The sequence below is a fragment of the Mustela nigripes genome, chromosome 2, assembly GCF_022355385.1.
Source record: "Mustela nigripes isolate SB6536 chromosome 2, MUSNIG.SB6536, whole genome shotgun sequence".
Classification (NCBI taxonomy): Eukaryota; Metazoa; Chordata; class Mammalia; order Carnivora; family Mustelidae; genus Mustela; species Mustela nigripes.
Genome location: NC_081558.1, coordinates 111748749 through 111761350, shown reverse-complemented (window position 1 = coordinate 111761350; position 12602 = coordinate 111748749). Strand labels below are relative to the sequence as shown.

The 12602-nt window shown below is 44.3% G+C and overlaps 1 protein-coding gene across 10 annotated transcripts in view; it reads left to right on the top strand.

Annotated features, from left to right (window-relative positions):
* Nucleotides 1–9920, top strand: part of MAP3K13 (mitogen-activated protein kinase kinase kinase 13) — a 165875-nt gene extending 155955 nt beyond the window's left edge. For all 10 annotated transcript variants that reach the window (XM_059391354.1, XM_059391357.1, XM_059391358.1 and 7 more), the window contains 3 exons: nt 2902–2972; nt 5611–5908; nt 6692–9920. In XM_059391354.1, coding sequence (XP_059247337.1) covers nt 2902–2972; nt 5611–5908; nt 6692–6793 — 471 coding nt within the window. In that variant the 3' untranslated portion in view covers nt 6794–9920. The remainder of the gene's footprint in view (nt 1–2901; nt 2973–5610; nt 5909–6691) is intronic.
* Nucleotides 9921–12602: the final 2682 nt, after the last annotated feature.

Below are 12602 nucleotides of genomic sequence, written 5' to 3'. Positions count from 1 at the left end.
AAGGAACAAACACAAAAAACTAGAAATAGGTTCAAAAATATGGAGAACAGGGGCGCCTGGGTGGCTCAGTGGGTTAAGCCGCTGCCTTCGGCTCAGGTCATGATCTCGGAGTCCTGGGATCGAGTCCCACGTCGGGCTCTCTGCTCAGCAGGGAGCCTGCTTCCTCCTCTCTCTCTCTCTGCCTGCCTCTCTGCCTACTTGTGATCTCTCTCTGTCAAATAAATAAATAAAATCTTTAAAAAAAAAATATGGAGAACAAACTAGTGGTTGCCAAAGGAGAGGGGGGTGGGGATAATGGGCGAAATAGGTAAAGGGGATTAAGAGGTTCCACCTCCCAGTTACAAAATAACTCACACGGGGCGAAGAGTTAAGCATAGGGAATATAGTCAATAACGTAGTAACTTTGTAAGGTGACAGATGATAACTATTTATTTTGGCAAGCAGAGCATAATATATACGACTGTTGAATCTCTACACTACACATCTGAAGCTAATATAATACTGTACCTCAGTTATACTTCAGTTTAAACAGAAGTTGAGGCTCAGAGCTACTGTCTCAGAACTGTATTTCTTCCCTCCATGCAGTGCTGCTGCTGACAAACCCTTCCCAGAGATTAAATTGTGTTTGGGCAGTAAATTTGGGTTATTCTGCTCCCCCACCGCTCTATGGCCAGTAACACGTATTTTTTGGGTAACAACTTTGAGATATAACTCACGTACCGTAAAGTTCTCCCATTAAATGTACTGCCTCGTTCTTTTATTCACAGTTAGGCAATCATCACCAATTTTAGAATATTTTCATCGTCCCAAAAAGAAACCCTGTACCCTTTGGGAGCACTCCGGTCCACTCCCGAATAACACGTACCTTTGAACCATTCTGATGCCATTTTGATGGGCCAGCGGGGACAGGGAGTGCACTCCCTCTACATTTGGCCTCATTGGAACAGTACTCCCACAGGGCGGTTCCGCTTCTTTTGACCGAGATCCACTTCCACGGTGCTTCGGATAAATGTCTTCTTGGCAGTATAACCCCATGCCTGTCCTCTCTACTCAAAAAAGCGTATCAGAACAAAAATGGATAAGAATGATGGTATGCTAAAGCTGACTTTAAAAATAAATTATCCTCAACCTTTGGTACTGTTACTTGGGCCTGGTTACCCACCTCACAATGGGTGGTAGTAATCCAGTGTGCCATGATTCCATGGGTAAGGATGGTTTATTTTAAGTGTGGCTTTTTTTTTTTTTTAAAGATGTGGAATTTATTAACATAATGTATTATTTGCCCCAGGGGTACAGATCTGTGAATCATCAAGCTTATACACTTCACAACACTCACCATAGCACATACCCTCCCCAATGTCCCTAACCCAACCACCTTCTCCCTACCCCCCTCCCCCCGGCAACCCTCAGTTTGTTTCATGAGATTAAGAGTCTCTTATGGTTTGTCTCCCTCCTGATCCCATCTTGTTTTGTTTTTTCCTTCCCACCCCCAAGACCCCCTGTCCTACCTCTCAAATTCCTCATATCAGTGAGATCATATGATAATTGTCTTTCTCTGATTGACTTATTTCGCTCTAGTTCCATCCACATCATTGTAAATTTCTTTTGTTGGCTGCATAGTATTCCACTGTGTGTGCCCACATTGCATGTGCCCCTTCAGATTACTACATTTGTATCTTTAGGGCAAATACCCAGTAGTGCCATTGCTGAGCCATAGGGTAGCTCTATTTTCAACTTTTTGAGGAACTGCACCAGAGTGGCTGCACCAGCTTGCATTTGCACCAACAGTGCATCCTCGCCAACATCTGTCATTTCCTGACTTGTTAATTTTAGCCATTCTGACTGGTGTGAGGTGGTATCTCACTGTGGTTTTGATTTGTATTTCCCTGATTCTGAGTGGTGTGGAGCTAAGTGCGGCTTTTCTTATGTTCTCAAAGAGAGATGGTCTCTTCCTTTTGAAGGAAGATCATCTTCTCAGACAAGACACTTACACAGCCTTTTTAGATCAACCACGGAGCCCTGGCAATCACAAGGCCTCAGATGTCCCAACCAGAGCTCCCTTATCCTTACCAACAAGCTGACTCCATAAGGCACTGTGCACCTGTTTTGTATTCATGGTGGAAGGAGAAACACAAGATGTGGTTTGACACTCAAATAATGTCTGCCTTGGTAGTGCAAATGAGCATAGTAACTATAATATTAGTGAAAAAGTGATTGGTACATAGAAGAGAAAAGGTAGTTGTTGGGTTTTGAAGAACCAAAAGATCACTTCTTGGTGGAATCCCTAGGTCAGGGTCTGGACCATGAATGACAATGATTACAAGAGACTACTCCCAAAATCCAAGACCTTCTCTCTAGTTTCTCCTCCCCATCACTCACCTTGGATAATCTCATGGAGTCCTTACCTACTAGAGGGCAAAATTCCCATTTACTCAGTTCTGTGTGTCTTCTAGCATCTAGTACAGACCCTGTCCTCCGGGACACCGAGGAAAGGTTGCTGAATGAATGAGTGAAAAAATATATGTTTATTTTTTTAAAAGATTTTATTTATTTATTTGAGAGAGAAAGCATGAGCAGGGGGAGGGGCAGAGGGAGAGGGAGAGAGAATCTCAAGCAGACTCCCTGCTGAGCAAGGAGCCTGATGCGGGGCTCAATCCCAGGATCCCGGGATCATGACCTGAGCCAAAGGCAGGTGCTTAACCGAATGAGCTACCCAGGCACCTCTGAAAATATATATGTTTAAAGATGACACTTAGCAAACTGCTATTTGTGCCTTTTTTATTATAAACATTTTACACTGAATGTGTGTGTGTGTGTGTGTGTGTGTGTGTGTGTGTGTAAGAGAGAGAGAAAAAGAGAGACATAGATTAAGATAAAACTCTTTCTCCTTGTTCTCCTCAGAGTGGAGATGACTCCTCAGAAGAGGAAGAAGGGGAAGTAGATAGTGAAGTTGAATTTCCACGAAGACAGAGGTAAACCCAACAAACACATGTACTGCTTTCAGTGTAATGGGGAAAATCCCGAGTCTACCATACCTCCCGTTCAGGCAGGTCACTTTCAAACAACCCCCATATAGGGAGATTCGAACTCACCATCCCTGTTTTCCCATTGTGACACTTTGTCCACTCGGTTTGCCTAGCAGATCCTAGTTCATTAGAATTCATTTCTTAGGAACTTCAAGATAAGGAGCATAAATAGGGATTCAAGGTTACAATTGAGAATGGAGTGGGCATTTTATGAGATGACCGTCCTGTTTTGTGGATAATTTGATGGGTTTTTGGTGTACCTCCCTATATTAGTCTCTCTGGCTACGACAGCAAAATACTACAGGCTGGATGGCTTCAATAATGGGAATTTATCTTTCACGATTGAGGCTGGGAAGTCCCAGACAGGGTTCCTGGTGAGGACTCTCTTCCCAGCTTGCAGACAGCAACCTTCTTGCTGTGTCCTTACAGGGCTGGTTGGGGGGAAAGGGGTAGGATGGAAAAGAGGGGGGTACAAAAGTGGGGGTAGAGATATTCCCACTTTAAGGTCACAGTCCCGTGGGATTATGGCCCCACCCTTTTGTTCTCCTTTGACCTTATTTACCTCCTAAGAATTTATGTCCAGATTTAGTCATACTAGGGATAGGGCTTCAACATATGAATTGGGCTTGGGGGTGAACACAGGTCAGTTCATAGCACTCTCCATGGCTTTGGATATTATGCCTTAAATTAAGTATAATTAATTAAATTGAGTCATCACTCAGCCCAGCCTTAAAAATCACTTCCTGCCTATCCAGGAAGAATAATTTTGCTGGTAGGATTAAATTGAAGAAGGACCACATCCCCCTACTTCAGGAAGAAGAGCTGTCTTTTGTAGGAGTAGGGAAGCTAGTTTTCCTCCAAGAAAGCCTCTTCTACGAGTACGTGTTCTGTTCTTGAAGCATAGGGCTCTAAGAACCGCCCCCAGGAAGGCTTGTGTACCTGCCCAGAAACAGGAATTCTCTGCAAACCAAGGGACTCCTTTGGTAAATTGAATTCCAGGTCCTCACACTGCCCCCAAATTAAATCCGTTCTCATTCCCTGAGCTACTCTTGCCACATTGCTGTTGGTACACCTTACTGTCTCCTTGGTTTCTCTGATGTGGTGAGATTGGACCAAGTAAAGTGTCTTCATTCTCTGAACTCACGCTACTGACTTCACAGATTATTACTTCCAACTTTGTTCCTGAGATGCACCATGAGCTTGACCCACCTGATGGCTTCCTGCCTTTCTTGTTAGCTTCAAATTATATTTATGTTTTCACTGCATGGTTTTACTTTTTATATGATAACATTTCTCTCCCTATCTCCTTTCTGTTACCAGCCTTGAGATGTTGTGTGAATCCTACTTTAATTTCCCTTTCCCATCTGGGCTCTTTTCATGTGTCCTTAATTCCTGCCCACCCCTGGCCCCCAACCTCAGCCTATCACCTGGCTGGTCAGTGGCAAGCCTCAGATCATAAGCCATCAAAATCACTTTGTACTAAGAGATAGAGAAAAATCAGACAATGACAAAGAAAAAAGTCTTCTTTTTATTATTTGTTTTGTTTTGAAACCAATGTAAGCTAGCAGCATTCTTATTTACTAGTCTACTTCTTTTTTTTTTTTAATATTTTATTTATTGACAGAGAGAGAGAGATCACAAGTAGGCAGAGAGGCAAGCAGAGAGAGAGGAGAAAGCAGGAGGAGAGAGGAGGAAGCAGGCTCTCTGCTGAGCAGAGAGCCCGATGCGGGGCTTGATCCCAGGATCACTGAGATCATGACCTGAGCCGAAGGCAGAGGCTTAACCCACTGAGCCACCCAGGCGCCCCTACTAGTCTACTTCTAAACAAGGGGAAAGAAATGAAATTTTTGCAAATCCTCCCTCCGCCTGCCTGCTCCTCCCCCCCCATCTTGCCTCATCTGAGCTAACCTCACATGTTCACTGGAATGAGCCATTAACTAATGAGGCAGTGCCCCCAGCTGTGGAGTGAATGTTCCTGTCCAAGCTCATTTCCACTGGGGGTCAGCTGACAGGGCGAAGGCACTTGGCCTTCCAGGGCTGCCGTGCCCAGTGGGCAATGCAACTGGGGTGAGGGAAGAGGTAGGGAATGACATGGTATGAGCTCTGAGTAGACCCAGCCCAAGACACAGCTCTGCCTTTTCTGGCGATGTGGCCTGGAACAAGTCACTTGCATTATCTGGCTCCAGGTTTATGTTCTAGAAAGGAGTTAGACCAAAGAATCTCCCAAGACTCTCTTACCTATAAGAATCTGGGAGGTCTGTGCACAAGAAGCAAGACAGCTCCATACCGTGTGTGCGTGTGCACGCTGGGGTCAGACGAGCTGAGGTTTTCAAAGACCGGCAGTAGCCAGCAGCTTTGGAATGTAGTGTTTAGCTGCAGAAACATACAAACCAAATGCAAAGGGAGAGTCAGGTTTCCTTCTCTTTTGCTTTAAAGTTAAATAGCGCCTATCTATCTGTATTCGAATCTCCCTTGGGGGTTGGGAGAAGCCTAGATGACCTCTAGGCCAGGCTACGATGGAGAGGCAAGGGAAGAACAGCAGTTGTGCATGTGATTAAGGTCCTCTGGTTCTTTGTGGTTCTAGGCCCCATCGCTGTATCAGCAGCTGCCAGTCGTATTCGACCTTTAGCTCTGAGAATTTCTCTGTGTCTGATGGAGAGGAGGGAAATACCAGTGACCACTCCAACAGTCCTGATGAGTTAGCAGACAAGCTTGAAGGCCACCTGGCAGAGAAGCTGGATGACCTACTGTCGCAAACGCCAGAGATCCCCATTGAGATATCCTCGCATTCCGACGGGCTCTCTGACAAGGAGTGCGCTGTGCGCCGCGTGAAGACACAGATGTCTCTGGGCAAGCTGTGTGCAGAGGAACGTGGCTATGAGGTGGGGCTTCTCCCTTCTCATCACTGTAGCTCCTTGGGCTTACAGCATGCCTGTGTCCCTGAGTCCTTTACAGTTACCATTTAGTATATGAGATAAGACAGGTGCCTCCAAGAAGTAAGTAGAATCCAGAGATCCACACAGCTCCCCAAATAAGGGCAGGGCTCCTAAATGAGGCACAAACATCAAATTGCACAGGCCTATTCATTCTAAGGTCAGGTCAAACATGACCTCCTCCTGACCTCGTCTCGCTCCTTTGTGTCCCCACCATCCCCTGGATGACCCTCTCATTGCACATAGGACACTTGAGGTCCTGCACAGCACAGGACAGTCCCTGTCTTGGAAGATGGGCTAGCACAGTGGCTGAGAGGGTACACCGGGCATCTGAACAGATGCCACACCCCGCGGGGGTTCTCTACTGACTGCCACCCTGGGCAAGCTGCTCACCTGTAGGTCCGGGTTGGTGTCTGCAAGGGGCAGTGATGACAGGGTGCTTGTGAGGATTAAGTGAGTTTCTGGTCATAAAGCACTTGCAGGAGTGCCCAGATCACAGCCGACACTATGCAAGCGGGGCTGAGGCAGTCCTGCTGTAATTGCCATCATCATCGTGGCTGTCCTCACCTTTCTAGGTCTTCTTTCTCCAGGAGCCCTGCAAGGGCAGGACCTGGCCTCATGTATCTTAGCCAGCAACCCAGAGCGGTGCCTGTCACGTGGGAGGTGGTCAATACGCATTTACTAAGCGATTGCCCAAGTGAATGGAGGTTTTATTTTGTCTCCACTTTGCAGAATCCTATGCAGTTTGAAGATTCGGACTGTGACTCTTCTGATGGAGAGTGTTCTGATGCCACGGTTAGGACCAATAAACACTACAGCTCTGCTACTTGGTAATGGAGGAAAACCCATCCTGAAGATCTCATGACTATACTGGCATTTCAGATCCTTTCCCCCTCCCCCCCCCCCCCAGACTCTTTCCCCTCTCTCCTTGCTTTTTTGTCTGGGAAGAGAGCTGCCCCATCTTTCTTACCCCTAGAAATGAGCTGCAATAACAGGAACATGAGACTTCGCAAATCTCTGGAAAAAAAATATCCAAATGAAATTAAGTCTCACTGAACATTTCAATCAAGAATGGCAGGGATCTATTTTATTGAATATTCTAGCTACTGTAACATTGATATTTATTTTTGTTTGACATTTTAACACTTTGTACTGTAAAGAGTGAACTATATATGATAGAGAGAGAGAGACAATAATTTCTTGCAAAAAAAAAAAAAAGAGAGAGAGAGAGAGTGAGTGAGAGATAAAGGAAGAAAGAAGTGGAATTTAGGAGCAAACATCCTTGGGAATTTGTGGGGCCAGGAGGTATTATTGCTACTTGAACAGGGGACCAGTTCTTTTGGCCATAAGTGACTGAAGAAAAGCCAGAGCAAGACATATTATTTTAGAAAACAAAGAACAACAAAAGAAAAGCAATTCCAGGTAACTTGCGAACAGACCACATTAAGTTCAACCAGCTTGTCCACATGGGTGATGGAAATTGTCTAGAAAAGATTGGTAACCAGATACTTACACCCAAGGTTGTTGAGGGCATGTGCTTCCTCCAGGAGGAAGAAGACAACTATACGTGTGGAAGCTGATTTCATTTGAAAAATTTGAAGCAGCATTTTGTATGAGACTTACAAATAGCATCAGACCTTGTCTTTGACAAATATTTCCCTTTTTAATGCCTTCATCGTCATGACCTTGACCAATGTGTGACCTTGACCATTGTGTTGATTTTTCGGACTCAAGTGCCATTTTCTTGTAGCCTATTTCCTTTCCACCTGTTGACCACTTCCTTTAGGAAGAAGGGCGAGGGGTGCTGATTTAAGAGAAAAAGGAGATTTACAACAGTATTTGAAAAGCAAATGTGGAATTAATGGAAATACATTCTCCCAGTGTCTCAGTTGAGCTTCAAGCAGAAGATGAGACTGCCCCTCTGTGGAACCCGGTTGCTTGTCTACTAGAATCATATTGATTCAAACAGAACACACTTTGAAGGCAGCTAGCATGTGTGTGTGTCTGTCTAGTGTCCAACCCCAAACCATCCCTTTTGTTTTCATTTATTAACTCATCCTATCCGGGAAGCTTTAGTGCGGGGCTACCACTAGCAGCATAAAGGCAAAACAAGAGCATCTTGCAAAAGGCAACCCCTTTCCCACCACAACAGCATTTTCATTAAATGCAACTTGTAAAATGAATTTTACTGCACTCTGGATCAATGCAGTTTGGAATAATTGGATTTGGAAATTTCTGGAAAGAACAACCTGTGCTGAGCAGCAATTAGAAAGACCTGACATTGTCCAAGGCATGAGGTTCTGCTTGGTTTGGGGTCATTGGCTTTGAAAAGTACCCCAGGGTACTTGATGGTGCCTCAGCTCCAAGGAAATTTTTACCTAGAATTTTATATAGAAACAGGTGTTGGCCTAGTTTCTGTCTCTTTCTCCAAGAAAGGTTACTGTCAAACAACCTCTCTAGGCTCAAGACCCTAAAGACCGTGGCTCAACGCTTTGGCACTACATTATGTTGGACATTAGAAAAGACTTACACATACAGGTATTAAACTATTTCCAACTCAGATGAAACCATTGCCCCCCTCGGTGTCACTGATTGCATCAGCCAAAAAGGAAAGGCGGAGGGAATTTAGAGCAGTTCCTTTTGCTTGTTTGATCCCTCCATTTGTTTACACTTTATGTTGAGACATTGATTTAAAATTTAGTGTCTATAATTTATAACTCTTAGCTTGGATGAAGGAGAATGTTTAACTTATACAGAAAGCAGTATTGTTTGCATTAAATTATTCCATTTTGTATAAATTCTGTAGCTGGACTACATGAAAAATCTTAAGTTATGGCATTATTATCATTGTTATTTTATTTTATAATAATTATCATTCTCATTTTCTGTCGATCAGAAGGTGTGGTTTACAGTGTAGCACAATGATTGTGTGTATTGCTAACCATGAGTAATGATGGCTTTTTATGACCTTGAGGAAGGAATGAAAATGGAACTGCCATTTGGGAGCTCCCGGTACTCCCCTTAGTTGCAGTCCCTCATTTTCTCTGTGCAACAACAATCATTGAGGGTCTGGGTTCTGCACTGGAGCCCAGTGGATACACTGTGGTTTTTTACTTGATCCTCAAAGCTCCTGGGTGGGCAGGTGACTGAGTGGATGGACAAAGACTTCAAAAGCTGTAAACTTTCTCAAGTTTCATAAGAAATAAAATCATGGGACTACCTTAGAAGCCAAAAGAGATTCATTTAGTGCCCTGGGGAGGAACCGGCCTAAGGAGTTTCCTCCCGGGGCCCATGGGTTAGGCAGCGTCGGGAGCGGTCGGCAGTTTGTCACCTCCTTCCTGCCGGGTCCCAGAGCATCAAAACCTTTTTTTTTTTTTCTCCTGGCTGGGAATAGCAAAAAAACATTACAAAGAAGAAAAAAAAAAAAAAAAAAAGAATATATATGTCATGACACTGACATAAATTGCCTAGCTGTAATGTCATCCCATAAAAGATAAGAGAAATTCTAGAAGGAGGCCTAGTCACTTAGAGGGTGATAGGGCTGCAAAGGTACCTTGAAAGGCCATAGTTTCCATCATTGGACTTTCAACGACACTGAACTGTGAATCCCTCTGCTTCGTCGCTTCTGGGAACAGAGAAGCTACATGCCTGCGTCCTCCTTCTCTCCAACTTAAAACATGCTTCAGCTTGTCCAGTTCTTGCCCACCTCTAGTGGCAAAAGGGAAACGTGAGGGTCAGCTTCTGTCTTACGCCTCTCAGTGATGGTCTTCCCAGAATACCCATACCTGATACCTCATAATTCTGATATTTTTTTGAATTACCATCTTGACTGCTTGTCATGCTAATGCCATATCTACCTATTGGGTTTACTGTTACGAGCATGTTCGGCTAGTAGGTAGTGTTGAATCTTTAGCCATTCATTGTATTGTCAAGAGCTGAATAAAGTTCCAAGTTGAACGTTTTTATTTTTATTTTTATTTTTAGTAGAAGTGACTAGAGGCTTCAGAAGAGAACAGTATCCATAGCCTAGGTTAAAAGCCTTTTCTAGCGTAGCCTGGCCCTTCACTGCCTGCCTTGAGCTAACCAGGACCGTTGTGAATCGATGTATGTTTCTTTGAGAACAACTCCACAGTTACCTGAAGACTGCTGCGTCCAGAGCTCGGGGAATCGAAGAGCTGATTCTTCAGTCCTCAGGACTCTGATTTCAAGCTTCAGTGTTGGGATTGAAAAGTTAACCCCCTTGGGATGAGCATTCACACTCATTTAGCATCTGTTTTTGACGGACTGCAAGATAATGAATTTTTATTTGTCTTGCCAGTGAACATTTGGTTTTGATTTTCATCTATTTCTAGATCATGTCCTCTGATAACAATTCCTATTAAAATTGCTTAGCAGAGGGACTGAGAAGCCGACATCAACTTTGAAGTGGTAACAGACCTTACTGCCCATGAAGTTTCGACCTGTTTTTAAGACAGTGGGAGTTCCTACTCAAAAAGGGTGAAGGTGCTAGCTAGCTCTGTGGTAAGATGATCTGGTACAGCCTACTGGAATTTCAGATATTTAGGAACTTTACTATCAACAAATCATCCCTCTAGAATTAAGGATTTTTTTTTTTTTAAGTAGTACTTAGTACTGGACATTTCAGGGCCTCATTGTGCTAAATTTCCCTCTTACCCCAAGTAATAGATGTGATGGTATTGGAGTTTCTTGGCACCAACCCAATTTTAAATGCCCTTCCCTATTGTGAAACACTGACATCCATTGTGTGTGAATGCAGCCTTACTGATCAAATATTTTACTTTTTTATCCCCATGATCTTTTGTCTCAAGTTTTCCCCCTTTTCATAAAATGTTCTCATTTGAACTTCCTGGAACTGAATTCTCCAGAACAGAACACATTTGGAATCCAAGGAATTCCTGCCCTGCTTTGCAGTACAGTGTGCTGTTTTGTTTTTCCACTAAGCCAGAAACCAAAATAGGACTGCATACTGTCCTCCACCACCTCCATCCCAAACACACAAGATTGATGTTACTTACTGACCACCATATTGTTTCCTATCCAGCCTGGACACAGCCTCAGAACCTCTCCCAACAGAGCACTGGGAACAACCACCACCACCTGACTGGAATTGGTGTGTAAGGGGAGATCTGTTTTGGCATCCCAATCCTAAACTCATAATTAATTCTCTCAAGGTGGTTTGGTATCTTGAGTTAGCCCTGAAGGGAGAGTGACAGGATCACACCAGTGTCCTCCTTCTGGAGCCTACCTTGTGGAGGAAGGAAAAAAGTGGCAGGAAAAAAGCCACTTGCTTCCACCCACTGCCCTTTTGGACAATTCCAGTTGAAGAATTTCCAAACACTGATGAATGGAATTCAAAAGTGTCTCTTCATTTATATCATTTCATTGTGTTCAATAAGCATGTTCCTCCCTCCCCTTCTATGAACAAAGTTAGTATGTTAAGTCCCAGTTATTTGCTTCTTTGTTAGGCTCCATGAGGCTAATGTACCAAAACAATGTGATACCCTTTTTAAGACTTTGACTTGTACTGTCAGTATGAATTTAGTGCCTTTCCAGGCAGCAAGATTTTTCTTCTTCGCTGATTTCATAGAATAAACACCCTTGTATACCCCTACCACTAATGTTACCAACCTCATAGACTAGCACGTAAGAATTACATTAGTCTGATCGTTTGCATGGTACAGCCAATACTGCAAGCACCTAGTCAAACTGGAATGAACAAGGTTGCCAAGTGGAAGACCCTTCTGGAAACTGGAACACTTCTCAGGGACAAATGGCAGAAGAGGGGAACTCTCAAAGCACTGCTTTGAGAAACAAGGTTACCTCAAAGGAGTTGGGGTGAGGCTTTTAACTGTCACATGATGAGGGTATCGTGGCAGGATTTCACAGAGACAGGCCCCCACGTGGATGCAAGGCTGCTGTAAGGAAACTTCCAGCAGAATGCCAGGCTTACTCTCTGGAGCCACTTCACAGCACTCGGGAACACCGGCTCCTGGCTCCAGGCTGCTGCCCAGTGACCTGGCAGAAGAGATCCTCCAGTGGTTCTCCACAGAGACCGCCCCCAGTCAGAACGTACAAGCTCTTAGGAAGATGTCCCTCAGGGACCGTATTACCCAGGTGGCTCTCCACTTCTCCTCAGATTCTGGAAGTCGGAAGACCCACTTGGATTCTTGATTGCAATAATTGGAGTTCCTATCAATTTGGAGCAAATTTTTTTCTGTGCCTAAGTCTCAAAATGAGCTTCCTCATGTCTCCTCTGGGTCTGCAGCCCCATCAGTTCCCCACTTCCTGTGGTTTCTGATGCCAGCTCCATCTGTACTGAGCGATTGTACGGTGAGGGGCAATAAGAACAATGAGCGAAGCAAACCAATGCATGGAATTAAACAAAAAGTGTGCTTCACTCTTTCCTGGTCCTGTCTTTTCCTAAGGTGCTGTGTGTGTCCTGAAAGCTGCCTTCACATCAAGGCACTTGTCAGAGCTTTAGGGAAGGGAGGACTCGACAGGCAGGGTATCCTGCAGCCAGGAAAGCCAGGTGTGGAGAAGCTGGTTTCTGTGGCTCTGTTGTTTCAGACACACCCATAGAAGAAAGGAAACCATTGTTTTCTTTGCTCATAGTCTCTCCTTG